The sequence below is a fragment of the Diabrotica undecimpunctata genome, chromosome 7, assembly GCF_040954645.1.
Source record: "Diabrotica undecimpunctata isolate CICGRU chromosome 7, icDiaUnde3, whole genome shotgun sequence".
In the NCBI taxonomy this organism is placed as follows: domain Eukaryota; kingdom Metazoa; phylum Arthropoda; class Insecta; order Coleoptera; family Chrysomelidae; genus Diabrotica; species Diabrotica undecimpunctata.
The window spans coordinates 106,850,113-106,876,058 of record NC_092809.1 but is presented as its reverse complement, the minus strand read 5'-3'; the positions used below and the strand labels follow the sequence as shown (position 1 = coordinate 106,876,058).

The window sequence follows — 25,946 nt, the reverse complement described above, 5'->3', positions numbered from 1 at the left end:
TCTAGAAGCTACAGGAAGCTTCATCGATGTGGCGGACCATCATCAGTGAAACATTTCGAGATTAGTTGAAATTTTTATTAATATAGGTGTAAAAACCTTTACATTACATGAAAATCATATTGTATTAAAAAATTGTAAGGACACAGGGTCGATGTTATAGGATATCACTTTAGGGGAACATATATTTTCCCTGCTAGAAAGAAAGACAACCCTGTCCAACAGTTAGAACCAGACAACTAAGGCTGGTTGGCAAACCAGGTTGGCAACTAAGGCTTCAGTTGGCTGGTTCTAACCGTTAGACGAAGTTGTCCTTCTTTAGAAGAATTAGAAGATTGACAAATTTGAAGAAAAAAAGGAGATGGCAAGGATTAAATGAATTTAATAATTATTAAACAAATTAGTTTAATCAAATAAAGATTATATATGCATATACAATTCATAAAATTAAAACGTGGCTTGGAGTTTGTGTATAAAAATGAAGTCAAAAAATACGACCTGGCGTTACATATATTTTGGAATTAGTTAGGCTATAAGCAGGTAGATTGTATAATAGGTCAGTTGTCAAAAGCTAGATCTGTCGTTAGAAGTGAGCTGTATGTAATAGCTTAGAATATATTGGTTTTATGTGATTTATTTTTTACTGATTCGATAAAAATCAGAGTACGATTTGAGTAAGTATTATAAAACCAATTTCTTTTTTACTTATGCAACATTATAAATGTATTTGTTAAGCTAATAGTTCTATTTACATGTTAGCTTAGATATTTTTCAAAACTGATGATCACGGAGGAATCACTTGAAGGTGGACAGCGCATTCCTCACAGCATCTGAGGACGCCATAGCTAGCATGCTACTTGTTGGAGTGCTAAATGAAGACAGGAAGACCCTTTATCGGCAAAGAGAATCAACTACAACACTACCTTGATGAACTGAGTAGAAGAAAACGACAAAACAGCGTGCGTCGATAGCAAATGTAGTGGGATTCTTCATCAACGGGCAGGATTGTCTTCTTAAATCACAGGTGAATATTTGAATGAACCGCAAGCAAATTTAGAATCAACTTTGGAGTAAAGTATATACATCATAGGAGCAAAGAATCAAAATAAGTGGAAATTAAAGTTGAAGAATAAAGATAAGATAGAATATTTAGTTGATAGAAGAGTTGAGCGTCAAATATTTTCGGAAGAAAACGAATAAAACAAAATAGGAAGTTAAGAAATGAATGAAATCGAAAGAAATTAAAATAAAATAATTATTTGAAGAAAAATAACAAACATAATGTTTATAACGTCAGATTCTCATTGTAAATGAAATAGTTATAACAAATTATTTTCAACTATATTTTTATCGTTATTTTGTATTTTAAAAAAACTACAATAAAATTCCATTCAACATTTTTTTACACTCTGCCAAATTTTGTTGTTGTGATTTACAATCTGTCGGTTTAAATTTTTGATTGTGTGTTTGATTTAATCTAAAATCTTTTATAAAGCTACGCCTAAATACCGCCTTCCCGTAATAAATTTCTAAAAACATAAAACTATCATTTCAATTTACACAACTGTTGTAATGAAAACGACTTCATCCTCTTCGTACGTTCTTCCTGGTATAGAATAATCTTTGTTTTGTTTTCTTGTACAGAAACTTATACCTTATTTATTACCATTATGGTGGGTCCATTTGCTGTAAACAATGAAACCGTGGCATAGAATTCAAATTACACCCAACTGTTTTTTAATAAGCGGTAAGTGGATGTAGTACGAAGACAATGCTTTCTTGATATATTCGAGAGTTTTATCATGAATTAGTAATAACAAGTGATTTATCATTGAGTTAATAATATTATGGACTAATCTATTATTAGTTTGGAGGCACTAATCCATGCTTTGCCTACTTTTTAAATAAACTAAAGTCCACTAAATTAGGTAAATTGTTATTATATTTTAAAAGGTATACAAGCCCTGACAACTGTGTATTACTACAAACTAAAATACATGCATACTTCAGATAGTTAACTGTTTATTTTTCTAATAATATCTTTTAATACTATAAACCTGTGTAATTAGTTAATTACTAATAATATAGGTTCAATCAGCAATACAAAACAAAACATACTTACCTTAATAGAACTAATTATTATTGTAATAATAAAAAATATTTATTTTGTTGGCAATTAAAGATTGAGATATACAACCAAAATTTATTTTTAAAACGTAGTAGGATCATCCTTTGGACATTATGACCGCCCGAATTCCGTTGGGCATTAATAATTCCAAAAAGGGTTTGCACTGTTTAAAGGTATTTGCTATGTCTAAATTCGGGAGAGCGACACCTAGTATCATAGATCAGCGAAATTATTAGCACTTTATATATATGACTCGTATGTAAACTGCAAATAAAATGACCAAAACTTGTTTATTTATACAATAATTATTGTAATTTATATCAATATTTAACTATAGTCCGACAATTTTCAATTAAAAGTGACTAATCTACAAATTAAACCAAGAGCTAACGGCAACCATGCGAAATCTCAGAAGTAAATTCTTACCGTGGTCATGTTTATTGTGTATGATTCGCCCATGTAAATAAGTGAAAAAGTAAGTTAGTTCCATAAAATTTGCCCCCGTAACAATATAAATTGGTGCAATTCACGAGCGTATAGTTAGACAAGTTTATTAAATAGTTTGAAACATCGATAAACTTATCAACATTTCGCTGGTCCATATATATTTACGTTTTCAGAAAGAATGGGAATGAGAGAAATATGATATTTTAGTTTATTCGTTCCACATTCAATATGTGCATAGGCGTAGTGTGTTATATTTCTTGGGAATATATGTATTAAATAGACTTTATTATTAACTTTAAAATAGTATTAAGGTAAGTAAAGTAAATTTGGGGTAAGTTTATCCTTTTTATAGTATTCACCCATTAGGGCTATATAATAAACAAAGAGCAATTTGACAATTCATTTATTAGATTGAATTAAAAACACATAAATTAGGACTAATTTACAACCAAAAGATTTTTTTTCTCATTTTCAAGGAAAAACAGTACAATTTTTAATGAAGGAACATATTATAATAATAGCGTTTATAATAATAATAGCGTTTATTGTCCAACAGAATCCATTTATAGGACAAAATACAATACTAAAATTAAATGATATATTAATAATTCATAAGTACTAACTAAATAATACATTTTTCGAGTATTTTACCTTAACATAAAGAAACTACTCAATCACCTAGGTAGATCTCAGCCATCCTAGTAAGCTGCTTTAAACTGCAGTGAAATATATCGCAGTAAGCACTTAAGGAATTATAATAGTTGCACATGAGAAATAGAGGAGAATTTAACATAAGATTAGTTCTAGCTTGTGTATTTCTGAACGTAATCGAATTTCTCACTGGATAAGATGGAACGTTAAAATTTATTTGTCGAAGAATATCAGGGCAGTCAATGAGATTATGTAGTAGCTTGTACAGGAATATTGGGGAGGCATTAATTCGTCTAGATTCTAATGATACTACGTCTAAACCGCTACACAACTCACTATTGCTGATGCCCCTCTTGGGATATATGCCGTTAATTTTGAAAGACAAAAATTTTTTAAATTTACGCTGCACCTGCTCTATAAGTTGGATATGTACATCATAAAAAGGTGACCAAATGACAGAGGCATATTCCAGTTTACATCGTACAAAAGTGTAATAAAGTAATTTAATTGCCTTAATATTAGTGAGATTTCGACTATTTCTAATTATGAATCCATAGGATTTAAGTGCTTCTTTAACCTTTAAATTTACATGTTCAACAAAGGTGAGTTTATAATCAAATGTAACTCCAAGGTCTTTAATTTTATTTAAACGTTCAAGTTCATTGCCATTGATAATATAAGGATGGTATAAATTAGACTGTTTCCTAGAGTAACTAACTACTTTGCACTTATTGGCATTAAGATTCAAATGATTTGCATTACACCATTCATGTACACGATTCAGTTCACTCTGCAAAAAATGACAATCATTAAGGTCACTTATCAATGAATAAATCTTTAAATCATCGGCATAACATAAACATGGTGCAGAAATTAGTTCACACAGATCGTTAATAAATAACAAGAACAATAATGGACCTAGATTAGAACCTTGTGGAACCCCTGAAGAAGCTAGGTACTTTTCCGATTTGTAACCATTATAAGCAACAAACTGCGTTCTATTTGACAAGTAAGACATCATAAAAGTCACGGCATCCTCAGAAAGACCAAAGAGACACAATTTAGAAAGTAATACGCCGTGGTGAATTCTGTCGAACGCCTTCGTATATATTGTATCTTAAATGTTAATTAAATTTTAAGGTGAAAATTTTCAAAACATTCGGGGTGTAGATGCACTCTACACCTTTTACATAAATAAATAGTATGTATTGCATTTGCACATCCGACATGCTTGCACTATTATCTCTTTTTGCAATGTGGCCAATATTGTCGAATCTGGTTTCATCTGGTAAAGCAAATTTAGATTGATGTCCATGTACTAAGTTTGACACTGATGTAGCGGTTTCTTCACTATTATAAATATAAATCTATGTCGGCTCGTGCTTTCTCTTATAATGTGTACTTCTTTATCCTCATCCTTCTACCAATATAATAATATATCAACTTAAAGCAGAGTGTAAACCAGAGAATATACATATGCCAATAAATTTTTTTAATCTATGTCATTCATTTCAAAATCGTGACGGTTATTCTGCGATGCATAAATATTTGTAAAATATAGAATGCTGTCAATTACTTGTTTATCAAAAAAGAGTGAAAAAACTTCAATATTTGTCTTGCCTCCATGGTTGGCTTTTATATTGTCTAACTAAATATCAATCAGACTGATGTTGAATTACTAGTGAGCACGAAGGAATATCTGTTGTTACAACTTGAGACAAATTTGGATTTACTATTTTTGCCTGGTTTTTTCTTTGGACGTTTTATCTGTGGTTCAGAGGAATATCATAATCAGAATCGTCAATCACTTGTATTTCATATGTACCTGCAATATCCGATTTTATTGATTATTCACAAATAATATTATCATCAATGTCTACATCGGAAATTTCGAATTCCGGCGGCAAATAACCCACATTAAATGAGTCAGCATTTTCACAATCTGAGTCTTCTTCTAACAAAGCTATTAACTCTTTAGTAGTTAGTGTCTAGTGTCATCTTCATTTCATATTTGAAAAATTTACTCAAACAAACAAATGTAATACTATATGCCCGCATTCACATGATAATAGTTTAGCTTACTTCATTTTAATTTATATGTTAAAGTTAAAGAAAAACAAATATAACGTTTACAGCACACAGCAATTCTAAAGTGCTTCGTTAAGTGCGATGTTGCCAATTAATCGCATTCAATTAAAAATTGTTTTAGTATACGAAAAAGTTTTTATTTAATTTTTCATTCTAAAAATGGATAAATATATCTTTTACGTTTAGATTTCATTTGAACATTAAAGATAGAGGTCCATTTCGGAAGAGGGACACCTAGTATCATAAATCGGCGAAGATTTTAGTAAACTGGAAATAAAATGGCCTGTTTGCTCAATGTAATAAACTTGTTTATTTAATACAATAATTATTGTAATTTACATTAGAAAACCACTTTTCTTTTTGCCTTAATTTTTTCTTATAATTATGAAATGAATAGAACTTCAATTGACTATCTCCTGTTCTATTTTTACAATTCATAATACAACTTTTATTGTGAAATCCCATTTTCTTCAATGATAGTATAGGATAGGGAATTAGGACCAGTAGTGTATTGTATTTTTATACCTCATACTTTCCAGTCACACAACAGTACGTACATTTTTTGATGATAACTCAATTTCATCAACACACGAAGATTTTATTGTAGCCACTTTAAAACCACTATATTTTTCTGATGGAAGATTGGATAGAAATTGGAAATTTTAAGTAAACATAACCAAATTAAAATATGTAACTTCTGCCTTAAGCAAGAAGCAGTTCCCACACCCTAAATAACAAATTAATTTGAAAAGTACAGTATGGACAAAAATGTACAGTACTGGTTTTCGCGTAGCCTCCATGTGCCACCCTGCCACCATATGTAACGTTATCACGTTGTGCTCTGTGATGAGCAAAGTGGAGTATTATGTTCACTTACAGCAACATACACTCTATCGTTACAAAATTTCATCGTATGGGTTTACGAGTAGTCTATAGAGTCAACGGAAAGAAATGAAAATCATGGACGTGTTCTCAACCAGATGTTAGTGTCACCAAAGCGAAGTCTTCCACGCATAGGCCTGTAATTAAACATTACAAACAAACAAAATTCCTAAACCAGATTAAAATTTCTAATGAAATTTCTAAATCCACACATAAATAAGATATGCCAAAATTTTATTAGATTTAGAGTTAAGTTGAGTTCTGGCAGATGAAACAAAGATAAAAATTATGTATCTTTTTAATTTATAAGAGCAAACGGAAATGTTTTTTCCTTTATTTAACTTTTTAATTATATTTTCAGGATCTGATCAGTCTATGATTCGTTGGTATAGCAATATTGCCCCATTTTCTACTTCTTGTAATCATTTTAATAGCTTTTTTAATATCTAGCATCACCCACGTGTACCTTTTTTAAACTATCAGTTGGTTTTTCGTCCTGTATTCATTGAGATTATCCACAAGCTAATCCAACTACTTTCAGATGGTACATGAAACAAACCAAGATAGAATGTGATTTTCCCAAATTAGGATGTATTTTTACCACATAATAATAATATAGGTACATGGTGATAGTAATAGGGACGTGTACGAACTCATCACTTTTTAGCCCCCCATTAAATTATTAGACCCTCCGAGATATAGTAAACTGATCACCTGCATCCTTTGGAGATAGGTAAACTCATCACCGCTGATAGGTAAACTCATTACCAGCATTTTTGCCACAAGACGCTGGTTTCTAATGCGGAAAATTACCTGTTACCTGTTACACTTCTCGTTTATGTGGTAATTTATTAAATTCAGAAATTATTTTTAGCAAATTGCTTTAAAATAGATATTAATATCGGGTTTCTTACAGTGTGGCCTATTAGACGTACCTATCTGCCAATCTAAACGGTTCTGAGAGATCTGAAAATTCAGTTGCATAGGTTTTCGCTAGTGAACGCTAGAAAACATTTATGAAAAACAGTTGGAAAAATGGGAATGAAACAATTCGCATGATTTGTGGTCAAATGTATATGGCTAGACTGGGATACACAAAGAGTTAGAGGGAAAAGAGACTCATTACTTATGTAATTTTCTACTATATAATCGGCCATTTTCATAAATGAAGGCAGGTTAGGGATATCCACATGATATCGTTGACAAAACAATCGCCGACTCGTTCTGGGTCCAAAAATTGCAAGCCAAATAAGTGGTGCAGTCACTTGCTGTTGGAATCTCCCCTCTTGTAAGTGGTTACCAAACCAAGTTTTTGGATTGTGCGATACCAACACACGATATAAGAAACACATAATGCTCATTTAATAAGCCATGGATGGTAAATAATTGCAAGAAAAATTTTGGAGCATATTAAAATATACCATCCATGTAATATGCCTCTGCTGTCGCCAAGTAATGTATATTTTCAAGAATGCCAAAAATAATAATATTTTATTGCGAATCGTTATGCAACACAAAACATTTATTGCGGTCCGTATTTAGATTTATCTGTCGGATTGTTTGATGCTCTTCCCCATTATTATCGGAGCAGGTGGCATAAAAGACAAACAGATTTTTGATGGCCTCTCCGATAAGTCCTCTTGAGTTTTCATCTTGCAGGAGTTGCTGATGACTTGACGGCTTAGTTTTCGAAGGTCGCTTAAGTGATTGTATTCCAACTAAAACAATTATAGAAATATAAACACATACTGGTCATTTTTAGACAACTTTTATTTATTCCATAAATTAAAGTCTTCTTTAGTTTTAAAATTTTAATAAGTTCTTTGCATATTTTTACGTTTCATGTCAAAAATTACTTTATTGAATTATAAAAGTGATCGATTTGTGGTTAAGTCAAAAAATATGTGGATATTCAGCTGGTATTGCAAAACTTATTATAAAAGTAATATTGCAATTATACACAGAAATTATAATCTATTTCTAATGAGTGTAGAGTAATAAAATCTCATGAAGTATTCAAAAGCGCTACAGGGTAATCCGTCAATAATCCGTCAATAAATTCCGTCCGCATTGCAAAATTCTGTCGTTTCATAAAGAGCAGGTAGGTATCACCCTGTTTTAAGGGATTAGTCCATTGTTATCGACAGATAAACACTGAGCCAGAGGCGCGCTAGTGGGTTAATTGACAAAAGAATATGCATTCTTAAAAATCATATTAAAGGAAATAAAAATGTAATACAGCAGAACAGTGTTATTAAAAAAATATAAAATGTAACAATAAAATATATACGAACCGAAATCGGGAAATACTCACAAACACACACGAATGAACTTTACATATTGAAACACTTGTGGGGAGTTTAAATCAATGTATTTACAAAAACTACAAAAACTTTACTGGATACGTTATTACAATTCTACATCACTATAGTCTTCATCCGAAGAACTGTCATCATCCCCTGGTGTTATAATTATAGGGTCAACCACCTGATCGACCAAGTTGTCCAGTTCCCACATTTTATCTTCCTCTTTTAAAACATGCTGGATTGCTTTTTGCCAGTTTTCTGATGTGATTTCCATAATGGCTTGATCAAACAATACCTTGACATCTTTCATTTTAAATGTGGTATTGTGCCTTGCAACATATCCTTTAACTTGTGCCCATATAAGTTCTATGGGATTTAATTCGCAATGATATGGCGGTAGGCGTAGCACAGTTACTTTATACTTTTCTGCTACATCTTCTACGGCATATTTTATGAAGCGAGATTTATGTTGTTTTACTACGGCTAGTAGTTCCTTCTTTATTGAATTCGTCTCAAACTGAATACCTTTATTTGACAGCCAGTTAATAATTTCTTGCTTTCTCCAAGCTGAAGTTGGTACCTTCTCTATGCGCCTTGAATGGTAGCTTGCATTATCCATAACCACGACCGAATCAGCTGGAAGAAATTTTAACATTTCCCCGAAGTAGTCTTCGAAGACATCCGAATTCATGTCCTCATGATAATCTCCCGTCCGACACGACTCAAAGCTTAACAAACCTTCTTTTAAAAATCCTTCTTCCCTTCCAATGTGAGCAATTATAAGCCTCTTCCCTTTTCCCGAAGGCACTTTAATACCCGTCGAAAGGCCTTCTATGAAAGCTTGGCGAGCACTTGTTACATTTTTATCTTGCCACATTTTTTGGACTATATAACCTTCGTTTATCCACGTCTCATCAAGATAAAAAATTTTCTTGTGCTCTCTGCGGTACTGTTTTATAGTTCTCAAATATTTTCGTCTCCAGCAAATGATTTCATCACTTTCCAGTAATAGTGCCTTTCGATTGTGCTTTTCCCAGGAAAAATTCATACTTTTTAAAGTTTTCCATAAAAGTTTTCTGAATATCAAAGGAATATCGTTATCTTGGCTTATCTCCATTAGTATTTTGTCAAGGGTGGGTATTTCCTTTTTAAAATAAAACGAATGAACTTTTCTTCGAATGTCACGTTTGGTGTCTTCACCTAAGATTTTTATTGGTCTTCCTGATTTTCTCTTGCATGGACTTAACTGGCCTGAAATCTTTCTTTCTCGCAATAATTTAAAAATCGTGGACTGTCCAATTCCAGTCATTCGGGCACATCGCTCAACACTTTCTTGCACAGACAAACTAGGGTGATCGTGTTTTATGCAATCATATACATTTAAAATTATAACTTTTTCACTAACAGATAGCGGAGAATTTTTTACACCTCTTTTCTTTGGAGTAAATGTCGCCATTTTATAACTTTTTCACTATTTCTATATCACAATATTACTGTACGTTTAATTGGTGTAGTAAAAATTACTAACTCGAATGTCGAATGTCGAATGATAATAATAAAATAAAAGAGGGATTATAATGAAAGTGTAAGTAAAACCTCATTACGCGTTATTAGTCTTCATGTTGATTTATTTTAGTTCTTAGTAATATTAGGAGGTGCGTCATACCCTTATCAGTTTCTTCTAATGCTTTTATTCGTTCAGTAAGGAAGTGAATTTGTTTTTATAAATAAAAATGTAATTAGCTTTAATGACCATATAATGGAATACGAGTTTGAAGAATAAGTTAATCGAAAAATTAAATAAAATTGGTTATCACAAAATATCCAAAATATGATATTTTGAGGTACATCAATTTTTGACGACGAAGTTGACATCCGTCCATTTGCCTACGCCCATGACGACACCGAAATTCAGGCAAATTTTATGACACTTCATGATTTATTACTCTACACTCATTTGAAACCAATTATAGTTATTTATACTAAATGATTTTCCAATCCTGGCACTTTGAATTTTGGTCAAAAATATCTAGCTAGAGAAATATAGAGTATTTCTTAACAAACTTTAAAGAACAATATTGACATATATTTGTGTTTAGATTTAAACTTCTAAATATGGAGGGTGTTTCACTGAAAATTGTGTCAAGTAAGAAAAATAGCGAAGTTCTCTAGAATTAGTGGTCTATCGCCAAAAATTATTTTCGGGTATACAAGATGTATACACTTATTATTATTAACGTACTTTTCTCAAAATCGATAATGCATAAGTAACACACATATTTTATATACATAATTTGGTTTGTATCTAACAGTTTTGTAAATATTAATTTTCTTATTCTTATTGCAATTAAAATCTAGAAAATTTAACCAACAATCAAACTTAATTAATTAAATGTTGTCTGATGTAAAACTGTCATAATAAAAAAAACCAAAAATCTTTTGCTTCACATCCATACGTAAAAAGTCAGGTTAATATCTAGCATACTTTTAGAGATATTCAATGGTTTAGTGATGTACCTACCTAAAATCTAAAACTGCGACAATGTGACTTTTGCAATTTAATTAGAAATTTAAAAATGTAATATCAGAAAGGGTAATTAAAGCAGCAAAGTAATATTATGCCTTGTCTACAAGAAACATCTTGTACAGTTGACTTAAAGAACTTAATTAAGCTGATTTTTTTCTGTTTAATTAGAATGATCCGCCACCAGTGCTAAACACCTAAAAAAACGTTATAAAATCTATTCACCAGTTGTATGACATTTAGCTTTACACCTTTTTGTCGAACAAGTCCACAAAAGGCAATTTGATTTTAGAGTCTTTAGCTAAAATTTGAAATTATTGACAACTATTATTTTTCGTCCGCGTTGGCTAAAAATCAATGAGCAGTTCACTATCCATGTTAAAGGAACAAGGGCAAATGAAGAGAAAGTTTTCTTTTCGCATAGTTTCAGGTAGCTATCAATAATATTTTGTGGAATTCCCAAATAAAAACCAATGAATTGCATATTATAATACACCTAGTTTAAATTTATTCTGTCAAATTACCAACTCTTAGAGGTTTGCAAGGGGTTTATGGTCTATACCTACCACGGAGTTCAGGTAGGGTAGTGATGAGTTTACCAATCTCTTCTGGTCTATTTTAAAATCCCTACTTTTATGGCGGTGATGAGTTTGTACTATGTACAAGGATTTTTATGGCAATTGGTAATGAGTTTACGTATACCCCCGAGGGACAGCAAACGATCACCAGCATCCTTTGGACTAAACTGATCGAACGAATAAGCCACAATTGAAGGTTAAAATAATATTATTGACGTTTCAATTTCCACTTTGGAAATCGTTCTCAAAATACAAACAATAATAAATTAAACAAATTTTGTTTTTTGTTACTTGGTGAAAAATTCTTCTAATGATTTAATTTTATCTGACTCATTTATATTGACTATTCAGACATATTATATTATACATTTTAAAGTAGACGACTTTAAAATGATATGCCAATATTGCTGAGTTGCGTTCCTGAGACGATTTTATTAGATAGTTCATTCGATTACTTGAAATCAACTTTATCAATTTAAGTTAACAATATGCGCCAGAAAAAATCATTGCATGTGATTCGTCTTTTTGCATGTCATTTGTCTTTAAAAAGACAACCGCATGCCATGGTGACAGTCAAATTCTCCTGTTAGTGATTCCATAGTAAATCATGAGGAAAACGCAGAAAAAAAACCTCATAATACTATCCCGAGATGGTAGAAGTATTTGTTTGGTCTTACATCTAACACTAAATGGGATTGATGTTTCACCTAAATAAAATTTAAGTACATGATCAAAGGTCATTTTATAGTTTTTACCTGTCAGGATGTCCAGTGATTAGTTTATAAATCTCTTCAGGCCTATTTTAAAATCCTCGTTTTATTATGGTAATGAGTTTGTACCATCTATGACATTTATGCTAATTGTTCATGAGTTTACTTATATCCAATAATAGTACCTACTACCTGTGAGACGGATCATTGATACCTAATGATCTTCCTGCTAGTGACTGTGAAGATCATTAGGTACCAAGAAGTGACCGTGTCACTAGCTAGAAGTGAAATGAAGTCAATTATTTATATTATAGTAATAATATTTATAATCGTCTTCATTTCACTTCATAATAAGTGTTAAAGGCGATTATTTCATACACATAAAAGTTTTATTTATTTTTTTATTTTATAATCAATAGCCTACTTCCTACAAAGATTTTTATGTCTTTGAAAAACTCAAATTATCGATAAGGGTATCGATAGACTAGGTCCGATCTAGATCCGACTAGATCCGACATCGAATCTTAAACACCTAAAAAACAAGCCTTATTGATATGACGCAGGTAACCAAACAAATCAGGTTTATTATCAACAAATTGAGTTTAATACCTTGTCCATTTAATAAACATATCTGAGCATATTCGCTTCTATCTGTAAAGACACGTGTGACAATAAGAGTCTAAGAGCACAAGGTGTAAAGTGGGTTTCCATGTAAAAACCGGAGCATCATTCGTCCGAATCAGAATACAAATGATGAGAGCGATTCATTCCGACAAACACCTTGTATCCAATAAATTCAGTTAGCGTTTTTGTTGCTCTGAAGTGGGATTTGTCCGGATCTATGGAGCCCCATAAACAAGATAGTCACGCGTGTTTTGCCCCCTCCATTGGCACGAAGGCGGGAAGACACTCCCTAATATAGTCAGCAAAATAGTGGGGCACCAATGTCGGCTGACGCTGCGCCGTAAGCTCCGGCTTTTCCATGTAGTTGTTGGTTGTAACGTTTGTCAACACCCCAAAGTGCGGGTGAAGGGGGCAGACCATTTCCGTTTGATTCTCCAGTCGCTCACGATCCCAGTCGCTATCAGATCGCCTCGGATCCAACCTCGCAAACCGTATATTCTTTATTGATGAGACGAACGAGGGGTAATTTTGGACACACCAAAGACAAAATTAGTGTGATTGTGCTTATGAAGGGATTACATTTTGTGTTGTGAGTGACTGTGTTAGCTATTACGGACTATTATCGGTATTTTAGACTAATAAGACAATTTAGTGAGATGGCAGCCTATGCTCAATTTGGCTACTCTTATCCGACGGCATCACAGGTATTTAGAATATTTTTTATCTTTATTAGAAATTGTTTCTACATGTTAACAAGTAAACTCAATTGTTCATTCAAGGAATATCATGTGCTAAATTGAAAATGTTTCTCCTTTTCTTAATATTTTGATTAGGTAGCTATCTGTTACGATTATAGATAACAAGAAAACTAATAATTTTCTGGGATACGGAATAATTAATAAATATGAACTTATAATAAATCTATCGATTACCTACATGACTAACTAACTAACTACATGAAAAATTATACTTATTCAAATTTTAATTAATACAATCTTCGGTTTCATGCTTTCATTATTTCTATTTTTAAATTGTATTTTGATAATTGAAATTAAAATAGTTTAAAATATGTATAAATAATTCTACCAGGTATTTTAAATTTTAAAAGCAAAACAGGTTTAACAGATAGGTATCAAAATATGTAGGACCTATGCCATACTTTGACTTTTTGTTAAGGTACAAAAAAGATGAATTACTTGTTAAAGTACTTGAAATAATTTTAATAATGTATACAACAAGGTATTGTTAAAATACTTTCCTAATACACTTAATGATTGAGATTGTCTATCATGTGAAATTAAAGACCTGTCCTGTCATTATTTTTTGAAGATTAAGGTAGCACCTTATCCCTTAACTACTCACTAACATTTTTACTACTTAATTGAACAGATCTAAATTATACCGTGTATCCCATTTTTTGTTTATATATGTTTGCGTCAGAGATATAACTAAGTTATAACAAAAGACTTTCAGTGTGTCATATTGGTGTTGTGATGTTGGCTAGATCACTACCAATGGGTAGTATTATTATATCCTAATTCGTAAGTTTTCGGTTTTTTACCTCAGTATCATCACCACAAGTATTTTTGATTTTGTTTTTAATTTTCTTTAGAATTAATCTTGTTTTTATGTTACTTTTGATAGTTTTGTTTCTTTTCTATTTGTTAATACTCTTGTTTTTTAGTTTTACCAACCAGTCATAACAATCTATTGTTTTGGTATTCTTTTTTTCGTTAACCGATATTTGTAATTGTTAATGTACTTTACATATTATTTCGTGTCAATTAAGAAGAGTCCGTACTACTACAGATTACCTACTTGTTCGTTTTTCATATCCATTAAGTATACATTTTTCCAGTATTTCTTTTGTTACAGCTCTATCGTCGAATTATTTTACATTGTATTTCATAACTAAATACAAATTTCAGCGCCTTAAACATATCTATCCTTGCTTTATAACAATTTTTATTTTCAGTAAACTGTACCTATATCTGTATATTTTTATCATTTTGGTGGATTTGAACGATGAACTATATATAAATATGTACAATGGATTCTACAAACTGCCGTAGCAACGTCTGCGGAACTGAATTATTTTTCTGGTATTGTTATTCATAATAGTAAAGGAAAAACAGTCAAATTAATATTCATATTGCTGTAGAAACAGCTATTTAAGCTGAAGCTTTAAGTCCTTCAGCCATTGTTGATATTGTTCTGAAGCTATTTTCTTGTGACATTTTAAAGTAATTACTATTTTAATGGGAATAAGCCACAATTGAAAGTTAAAATAGGTTTATTGGCGGTAATTAATGTTAATAATGTTAACATTAATGTTTGTATTTTGAAAACTATTTCCGAAGTTGAGATTGAAACGTCAATAAACTTATTTTAACTTTCAATTGTGGCTTAATGCCATTGAAATAGTAATTACCATTGTTGGTGTAAATGTATATAAAGTATATACTGTTCAACCTGTTTCTATTAAAGGAAGTATATTATTTGTTGCTGGTAAATATATACTCCATTGAATGGTATATTATTTGTAGAAGTTTTAATGAACAGCGGTTGATAATATTCCTTGTTGTGTTCAAGATATAGGTTAATTCCAAGAATTAGAAATACTAATCTATTCCTATACCCTGCACCTAAAGGTATTACCGTAAGTTTCATCAAGTAATTATCGCAAAAGATGAAGACGATCTTCTATGATTAAAATGAAAACAATAGGTACATAAGAAATGGAAAAGAGATAAAAACAAGAAAAAACCAAGTACTTGACAGCAGAAAGCAACTATATAAGGCAGCTGAATTATATAGACGTCAGAAGACAAATCAAAGGAACGGACAAACTTAAATGATCAGTTTTCATAATCTCAAACAGAAAAACGACTGAAGAAAGTATAAAAATAATATACATATTAATATAAACACAGGTTTACAAGAAAAGTCAGTTTGATCGAACAAAAAAAGCATTAGATATACCTACAGGAAATAAATTGGGAGTATACATATGAAAATAAGCTAAACAATCACAAATTAAGACCCCAAAGATAGAAAGGTTCTTAAACTGTTTTCTTGTGGCATGTTAAATAATATTTTGTACGAGAGTAAACCGCAATTTATTGTAATGAGAAGTATATTTTACATTTGTTTTGAAAAAAAAATTTAAAATATTTATTTATGACTGTTAAAATGTAAACCTGTAAATCTTTTATCTGTACAGATGTAATGGTACTCGTAAATCATCAATTAGCATAAATGCACTGGTAGATAGTACAAACTCATTACCACAATAAAACAACGGATTTTTTAATAGACCTGGAAACATTTGCAAACTGATCACTGACCTACCTGCACCCCGTGACAGGTAAAGACCATAAAATGCTTTGATAATTTAAAAGAATAATCCATGTCCCGATGTATAAAATGCAAATGCATGCAATGGCTGGTATTTGGAATTTCCACTAAATTCTATTGACAGCTGTCTAAAATTATTTGAACAGAACAATGTCTCTTCATTTGCCCTTGCTCGTTTAACATGTATAGTGAGATACCCGAAATAAATAAACATATCAGTTATATTCTAAAGCAAAATTTGCTTAAAATAGTTTTTGAATTTAATTACCACGTAAACAAGAAGTGTAACAGGTAACAGGAATTCTACCGCATTAGAAACCAGCGCTTGAAAAATGCTGGTGATGAGTTTACCTATCTGAGGTGATCAGTTTACGGGTCTCTTTACGAATAATAAAGTGATGAGTTCGCACACGTGCCAGATGTAAAACGTAATTTTCATGACATTCCATATAAAATAATTTTTAACAGAGATGGAATTTCTAAGGAAGAAGTAGCCGGAAGACGTGATAAAATAAAGGATGTAGAGATTAAAATACATATTAGTATGGACTCCAAAGAGCAGACTAAGAATGCTGGGTAAAGCAAAGAAGGACTCGACAAAATGAGAGTGACAGGATAGACAGAGCTTAAGAGAACCGATAAGAGAAGTATTTCTTCCTCGTAAAACGGTATAAAACGTTGTATAAACGTATAATACTTTAGTAGTAATATGTTTTTATGTCAAATATTTATTGATATCCTAGTATTGATAACAATTTTGCAATCTATGAAGTTTTTTCTGTTGAATATGCTTTATAAAAGTATTGTAATTTACTTTAAATAAATAACATTCTCATTAACCTTATGGAATGGATCGTAAAAATTAGAAATAAATGAAATAAAGGGACATTTTAGACATCAATTACGCTATATATTATACAATACTCATCACCCAGCCCCAAAAGTCCACTGCTAAACATAGACCCCTTCCTTGTGTTTTTTGTTCTTTGTTCCAGTTTTTGTTAGCCATCTTAAAATCATCGTGAAGATGGTCGACCGACGCTTTCATTTTTCTCCAGTCCAATAACCTCTGTGTGCATCGCTCATCTGTCATTCTAGATATGTGTCCTGCCCATCTCCATGTTAGTCTGGCTATCCTTTCGATGACGTCAGTCATCTTGGTTCTTCTTTGTGATTCTTAGTTTATTATTTAATAAACACTGTTATATTAATATATTATAAACACAATGTTAATTATGAAATAAATAAAAAAATAAATCCATCGTTCCCAATCATCTAAGTAATTGATCGATGCTCTAAATATGATGCAAACTTTAAATGCTTCAAAATGTGTAGTTATATTATAATATTAAAATGTCGCGGATTGTCGGAAAACTTTTTAGAAATGTATAAAGCCAAAAATTAATAAACGAAGTGAACATCATTTAAACGACAGAATAATTCTTCCGTGTTCCGTTCTTCCGTGTCAGAAATTACATAAAAAATAACTATTGAAAGTAATAATTAAAGGTGAAAAGGGACAAGAGAAAATATCGTGCTTAAAAAATTTGTGCCAAAGGTATGAACAACCACACTATGCTTGGTTTTATTAATTTTTTATATATTTGATCTTATGAGTGAATGAATTTGAATAACTGTTTTTAGACCTACCGCGTGTTGTAACCAAAACGTGTGTCACTACTACTGAAGATACTATAATATATCATGAGTGAGTAGTAATATTTTCAATATCTGAAGCTTTAATATCTAATATCGATTCGATAAGGACATTTTTCTTATTTAATATGCCGCTTTACAATATGATTGTTCCGCTTTTGACGACCCAGACTAAAAAATGAAAAAATGGTCGTGAAAAGAAGAAAACTGCAACTGGCAAATACCATATTCATCGTTTGACTGGTCTCTTGGGTGTCAAGTTTCACTGTCGATAATTATATACTTTGATTTATGGGTGTAAACTATTTAAATTTTATATGAACTTGAAAATTTGAGTGCTTTGCGCCTGTCGGTTGATTGTAAAAGAATCTAATCTTATAAATAATTTTTTATTTGAATTTCAATATCGAAAATAAAAATATTCTCCAAGTACATAGATGTGTACAAATTGTTATTGTAAATATTTTTGAGAGAGATTGTTTTTGTACGAGAAACCACCAATATCAGAAGGTAATTATCCCCAATTCATTTGATACTGTCTCGTGTCAATGATTCAACTTTTAGTGTTGTTTATAAACATTTATAAATTACCAAGAATTATTGCAATTATACTTATCACCATAAATATAAAAACAAACATATAAATTTAATTATTGAATAAAATATGCCATCGTTTATAAATAAAAAATTTAAGGCTTTAATCTAGAATTATAGAAGAAGAATATCACGCAGTTTCAGAAAAAGTTCTGTTTCATTGCAAGAGACGCAAATTAATATTTAATATATTTTTTGGTGAGTCATAGAGAAAATTTAGTATTCTATTCGCTAGTTTAACTGTGTGACGAAATGGATGATGTAATATCTAGGCACGACTTTTTACAAAAATGCCGTGATCAAAGAAAATATGTCTTTGCGTGCTTTGTGGATTTCGCAAAGACATTAGATTAACTGCAGTATGTGAAATTAATGCAGATGCTAAAAAATATAAGAATATATGAAGATTTTTGTGTTATTAAGAATCTGTAGTGGAAGCAAACTGTTATCGTGAAAATTGGAGATATCTACACCAACAAATCTCCATACAACGAGAAGTCAGACAATGTTGCATCTTGTCCCCAACATTCTTAAATTTTTTACTCTGAGCATTTTGAAATCTACGATTCCACTCTATCCGTTATAGAAACTTAACAAAAGTGCTATTTGTTTCTCTGTATTCTTTCAAAGCATTGGACTGACAACTGCGTTGTCCATTAAGCACAACCTTGTCGAAGACCCTTAATTGTAAATTCTCCGGTCGTGTGAACTTCAAGTTTAACTGTCCGTTTAGTTTCTTGGTAAAGCTTATTTTACGCATTATAAAAATGTGTTTATATACTGTCCATAATTTTGTTTTATTTGAGAATGTTCTACAATTTCTTTAGTGATATATTGTCGATCAGATTGATGAACCAGAACACTTAAGGTATTTTTGCAAATTTTTTGCCACACAAAACCAGAGAGGCAGTAGAGGCGCTGTTTTGTATGCGCGTTCTTCGACAAAAACTTTGTGAATTCCAAAAGAACGAATACGTCTGCTTCGAAAGGGCAATCAGCCGGTTCTAACCTGATACAGTTTTTAAATGCCTACAATTGACAACTAAGATTGCATTAAGACTGCTAAAATATCGTAAAATAATCAATCTTTTCAAATTAAAAACAGTCATACTCGAAAACTAACCATTAAATGTGGAGTACTACAAGGCTGTGTTTGTCAGTCGGTCTTTGAATATCAGTCTCAGTATTTATATGATAGACAGGAAGGAGTAAGAATAGACGGAGAAATATTTAACAATATAAAATGCGCTGACGATACAGCCATTTTCACACAGAACTTAGAAGACTTCCAAACATTAGTAAACCTGGTCAATGAAGCAAGTTGCCCAAGGGACCTCAAAATTAACATTTCAAAAATAAAAGTGGATGACAGTTGAGAAGGTGAATGTAGATAAGTGACAGCCTAGGTTATATAAATTGAGGATAGAACGCGAAAACCCTTTTTTATATATTGGCAACTGGTTGCATGTGAATGGTGAGTCTGATGAAGAGATAGGCCTTTATATCATGGAAATCTGGTGAGGAGGTCCTGATATGCTATGTGTAGTCAATCCTTTTATAGGGCTACGAGGCATGGACATTAAAAATTTCAATGCTGAACAAATTGTGATGCTATTCCTGGATCCTAAAGATATTTTGCGATCTCGAACATCTTCAATGAAGATGTTCTTTGAATGATAAATATAGACTAACTGCTCTTAAACATTGTAGAGAAAAGGAGAAACAAAATACTTCAGTTGTATACCTAGACAAAGTATATACCATCTACTTCGACTTGTACAAGAAAAAATGGAAGGAAAAAGATTGTGCGAAATAAGCTCTAATGGTTGCGTAATATCAGGCGGTGGTGTTGTTTTATGTTGGAAGAATTATTTCACCCAACCAATAAGCGAAGATTTCGGGAAACGGAAAAAATCGATTTACCAAGAATCTGTATGACGTGGAAAAAATCTTTCTAATAAAAAATTTAGCATCGTTCAGCATCATGTAGCATCATCTAAAATCATTTTGAACAAAAATGATTATTAGCACTTTGTGTAGAAAAAACCGTTCTCTTAGAAACAACGCTTGAAGCTACCGGACGATTTAGCGCGCGAAATAAATCAATTTCAAATAAAATTTGTATCAACTCGTCGGTAAAAATTCGATATCTTTTGATCGGAGTGTCCTATAGACTAAAAACCAAAGGCTAAGAGTGCAATTTTTAGCATTTTGCCGTAATTGTCACTTTCTATAAATCTGTTCAATAAATAAACAAGATTCTCATGAGGTCAATAAAATTTATCACTTTCATTGACAATCGTAGTGGAAGTTCTATTGTTAGAGATTAATCTTCAAAATCTATTACATGAAATTTTGTTGTTGAGTTTTGGCAACAAATATAAGGCATTCGAAATATGCCTAAATCCACCAAATTTAAACTTTTACATTACAAACGATCACACGTGACAGGAAATGCCTCCACGAGATGGTATTTACTGTAATTTGTAGTTAGAATTGTAGTCTTGAAAAACGTACTTTACGTACGTACCAAATATGAAAAACGGACCAAATGCGAAAAATGTCCCAAATTTTAGTTAAAATTGATTTGACATAAGTAACTGACATTCAAAATCGCCGGTTGCTTCAAGCGTTGTTTCTGGGGAAACCGTTCATTCTACACAAAAAGTGCTAATTTATATTTTTGTAGAAAATCGTTTCAGCTACCTACAATTTTTATTTGAAACATTTTTTTCGACGGCGTACAGATTCTTGGTAAATTGATTTTTTCCGTTTCCACCCCCTACGAGGAGGGTTTTAGTGAGAAGCCAGGGGTAGGAGTGGTAAAGTTTTTTGCATATTTTTGGGGTTCCAAAATTGACATTCTAAGCAAAATTTAGCTTGTTTGTATGCTTTTTGGAGGTTCAGTGGCATTTTCGTCTCTGACGACTGGAGAATTTTGACAAAATATTTTGTTATTTCCAATCTTTATAATTGTTACTTTCCTCTCAGACCAACATTTCGATTAGTATCTTCATCACTACAAAGAAAGAAAGTTCAATTGTTATCCCTCTTCCATTAGGAATCCTTTTGTATGACAGTGGCACAGGACCGACAATAACGCGAGGTAGTAGTTAACATGGTAAAGAGTTTTAATGCCATTGACGACAGTGATACGATGGATACAATGGACAATGCGCAAAAATAATTGCTTTTTTAACTATATTTATGATATTCCAATAAGATCCCACATTTATCATAGCCCCAGTAAACAGAAAAAGTCATAAGGTCTATTATTCACCAAATGAAACAAGAGCAGCTATGCCGTTGTGCGTAGTTACAGACTCAAAAAATCTTCTCAACAAGCCGTTTTATTAACGTTGGCTCATTTTTATTTTAAGGCAGTGTTTTCGCATTTTTAGAGGTTCAGTGGCATTTTCATCTCTGACGACTGGAATATTTTGACAAAATATATTATAATTTCCAATCTTTATGACGTTCCTCTTCTCTCAGACAGTTCTTTGAAAAGATCAGTATCTTTATCACTATAAAGAAAGACAGAACGAAGTCTTTCTACAAAGAAAGACAGTTCAATTGTTATCTCTCTTGGATTAGTAACCTATCTTTTTGTATTTCGTTTTTATTAATTATTTCATAACGTCTTGTGTTTTTAGATTTATCACTGCCATTTCACAATGTTAATGCAGATAATTTATATCTGTGAATTCAGTTCGTATTTCTGTTAACAGTTAATGCTAATTGCTTTTACTATTCTTATCCTGAATGCTTTTAGCGTTTCCACATTTGTCGTACTTTTGTATGTCCTATTGTCTTTTGTACACATTTCATTACATCTTCTGTCCAGTATTGATTTTAATTATATCTTTTTTAATCATCTTTGTACCTATTGTATAATAGTCGATTTCGTTGTCTGTTGTTGTATTTCGTTGTCATTATAGATGTCTTATCATTCCTTAAAAAGAAAAAAAGTAAAATAGTAGGTAGGTACCAATGCGGCTACTTTTATATACGAAGAAAAAACTAGATTTAAACAAAATCTACATAAAGACTTCCCCTCGTATTTTGTAGAAAACTAACTGAAGTTTTCCATGACTTGTAAAGTACCTAACCGAAAATACGACATAGTATTTCGGTGATTTACTAGCTGCTTTTCAGAATGTTATGCTCCAATTTGACGTAGTAAATTATTTCAAATGGCTGCTTTCATTTCAACCGCGCCGAAAATTATAAGGTGTTTATTTTCGTTTCAGTGCTTCGCCCACAAAGAAGAAATGTTGGCTTAACTGTTTAGAGTGACATTTATGAACAACAAATTGTCTTTAAGATTTCTCATCTAGAAAATTATTGGAATGTCTTGGTGTATATTATCGGAATGTTGGGTTAAAAACAATGATGATATATAAACAGTGGCGCACCCGGGGGCGTTTTGGGGGTTAAACCACCCCCCAGGACCCTATTCCGACACTGTTACTCACACATTTTAAGGACTCAAAATGGAGGTAGCATCATAAAAAAAATTCGGTGACCAACCAAACCCCCCCTCCCCCAGAGGCAAATTCTAGGTGCGCTACTGTATGTAAAGATGTGATTACAAATTTTAAAAGACTCAAACATCAAATAAAGAGTAATATCGCAATACACGAGGCCTGCGCAAGAGCGACGTATCTCAAACTCAAAACAATCTAAAATAACACAATAATGACAATTGCTGAAATGGAAATTAAAATGAATGATCAGAAGAGTAATTCTGCTAGACAGAGCTCCAAAAGTATCAAAATAAAATTAAAAGGTGAAAGTTGCTGCTAAATAGGTAAAATCAAAAGAGAAAATTAAGAAATATCGTAGCCAGAATGGACCCATTCAAAGAAATAAGCCCAATAAGTAAGTGTGAAATCTTGCGAAGAAATAAGCTTGCTGATTATAATAATAACATAATTTTAAACCCATAAGTTGAACAATAATTATAAATCAATAAAAATGGAAGTGGCTTATGTTTACACGAACAATCTTGAAAAAATATTTTATAGCGTGGTTCCATCATCATCCAGCCTCAAAAGTCCATTGCTAAAGATAGGCCTCTTCGTCGTGTTTCCCACCCCATCTTTGTTGCAGCGCTCTCATCCAGTTTTTATTTGGACTTCTTAAATTGTCAGCCCATTGTGTAGGTGGTGATCGCGGTTTCGCTTGTTTTTCACTGGTCTTCATTCTAAGTCCATCGCCCATCTGTCATTCTAGTCACCTTGGTTCTTTCCTAATCTCATCCATTTTTATTTTGTCTCGCAGAGTTATTCCTCACACAAATCGCTCAATTGTTCTCTCTGTAATTCTGTTTTGTATCCGAGGCTTTTGTTAAGGTAAGTGTTTCTGTTGCGTATGTCAACACTAGGAAGACGCATTGATCAAATGATTTTCTTTTTAGGCATGTCGGCAGCTCACTTTTAAATGTTTCTTTCTCTACGTTTTCCATATGCTGCCCATCAAAGACCGATTTTTCTCTTCAGTCCATGGGTCTGATTATCCCTGTCAATCATAACTGCATGTCCTAGATATTTGTATTTGTCTACGAGTTCTATTTCGTGCCCACCAATACTGATGTTCTGGTTGGGTACCAAATTTTTCATTATTTTTGGTTTCGAAACAAAAACTTTGTATTTATATTTAAACCTATATTTTCTATAGCCACGAGTTCCACTCTCTTGCCATTCCTAGATCCTCACAGCTACTATGACTATATCATCGGCGAAACGTAAGTTGTTTATCGATATTTTTTATCTATTGTTATTCAATTTGTCAGCCAATCTAAATTCTTAAAAGTATGTTCCAGCACCGTATTAAAAAGTTTACGTGACATTGGATCTCCTTGTCTAACCCCGGCTCTATTTTGATGTGATTACTAGTAGTATCTAATTTAACAGCAGATGTTGCCTGTAGATATATATTTTATAATAATTTTATATACCTATAGTCTAGCCTGCATTCTTTAAGCGCCTGTAGTATTTTGCTTGGCATCAACTGTCTCAAAGGCTTTGAGAACATCAGTAAATATTAGCGCTATAATTGTATTCCACTACTTTCTCTATTAGAGTTTTTATGCTTTATAGATGGTCATTAGTTCAGCAACTTCTTCGGAATCCTGCCTGTTCTCTTGGTCAGTAAGTCTCTAATTTTCTTACCATTCAATTAACTATTATTCGTGTAGGAGGTTAATCGGTCTGTAATTCTCTAAATTTCATGTATTTCGTCAGTCGTTTCTGTTCATCGCCAACCGTTTCCAGTTTGCTGGGTCTATCTTCCTCGCGTCCTCGTCCACACCATTTCTCTATCTCAGTCCTGGTCTACCTCTACTTCTATTTCCTACTGGTGTCGCTAATAGATTTTTTTCTGGGTGGGTAATTTTCATTTGATTTCGACACATGTCCAGCCCATCTAAGCCTACCTATTTTTATGAAAGATATTACATCTGTACCTTTAACTATTTCTTTATACTCTCGTACAATTCGCCTTCCCCAAATACCATTCTCATAGATTCCGCCCATTATTCTGCGTAATATCTTCCTTTCGAAGACGAGCAGTCGATCTGCGTCTGTTTTGGAGATGGCGTCAAGTAATATATCTCCTCCAATTTTTAGTACTACTGACACTATTCCATCTTCACCTTGGGGTTAGTGGTGAAATAGCGTGGTTTATATTCCACCAATTCTGTACATAATTTGTAAGTTTAGCTACAATTTGCAGCTAATCTGTTTAACTTTAATAATACTTGGTTTAAAAGTTATTTAACAAATTAAAGAAGCTTTTGGACGAATAAAAAAATAAGTGACAAATAAATATGAAATATATAAAATTACGGGTATGAGAACGCAAAATCACTCGAGTTAAATATGGTCATTGCAGAGTTAGCGTGACAAACAAATGAGGGTGCAGATAAGTCAAAGAGCTAGAGGATCTCTTCGGAAAGAACAATCTAGGGAGGTGCATAACGTCCAATAGACGAAATTGAGCAGAAGTAATGACAGTCTAAGGGAATCTGGTGGAAATAGGATTAGTGAGAAACAGTAGTACAGAACCTACAATAATGTAAGGTAGTAGTAAACGTCGCAAACAGTCACGAAGATTTATAATGCCACTGATGAGACAATACGCAAAAATAATTGCGATAAAACCATATTTATGATATTCCAAGAAAATTCCACATTTATCAACCGACCAAGCAAAAAGAGAAGTCATAGGATATATTATTCAGCAAATAAAAAAAAAAAGTAGTGGCTCTTCAGTATCTTCTTGAACTATACTTTGGACAACTGTGCACTTATGGCAGATCATTTGGAAGCTTCATTGTATTCGTTGGTATATAAATTTTTGTCTGGTTACAATTTTGAGACATGGTTGTTACAATTAGTACAA

The 25,946-nt window shown here is 32.1% G+C and overlaps 1 protein-coding gene across 3 annotated transcripts in view; it reads left to right on the top strand.

Moving 5' to 3' along the window:
• The window catches only part of ara (araucan), a 335,452-nt gene that overhangs the window by 170,579 nt on the left and 138,927 nt on the right, over positions 1 to 25,946 (top strand). The window contains exon 1 of one of the 3 annotated variants that reach the window (XM_072537948.1): positions 13,332 to 13,639. The exons of the other annotated variants lie outside the window; for them this stretch is intronic. Coding sequence (XP_072394049.1) covers positions 13,592 to 13,639 — 48 coding nt within the window. The 5' untranslated portion in view covers positions 13,332 to 13,591. Of the gene's footprint in view, positions 1 to 13,331; positions 13,640 to 25,946 lie in introns of those variants that run through there. 3 annotated transcript variants of the gene reach the window in all.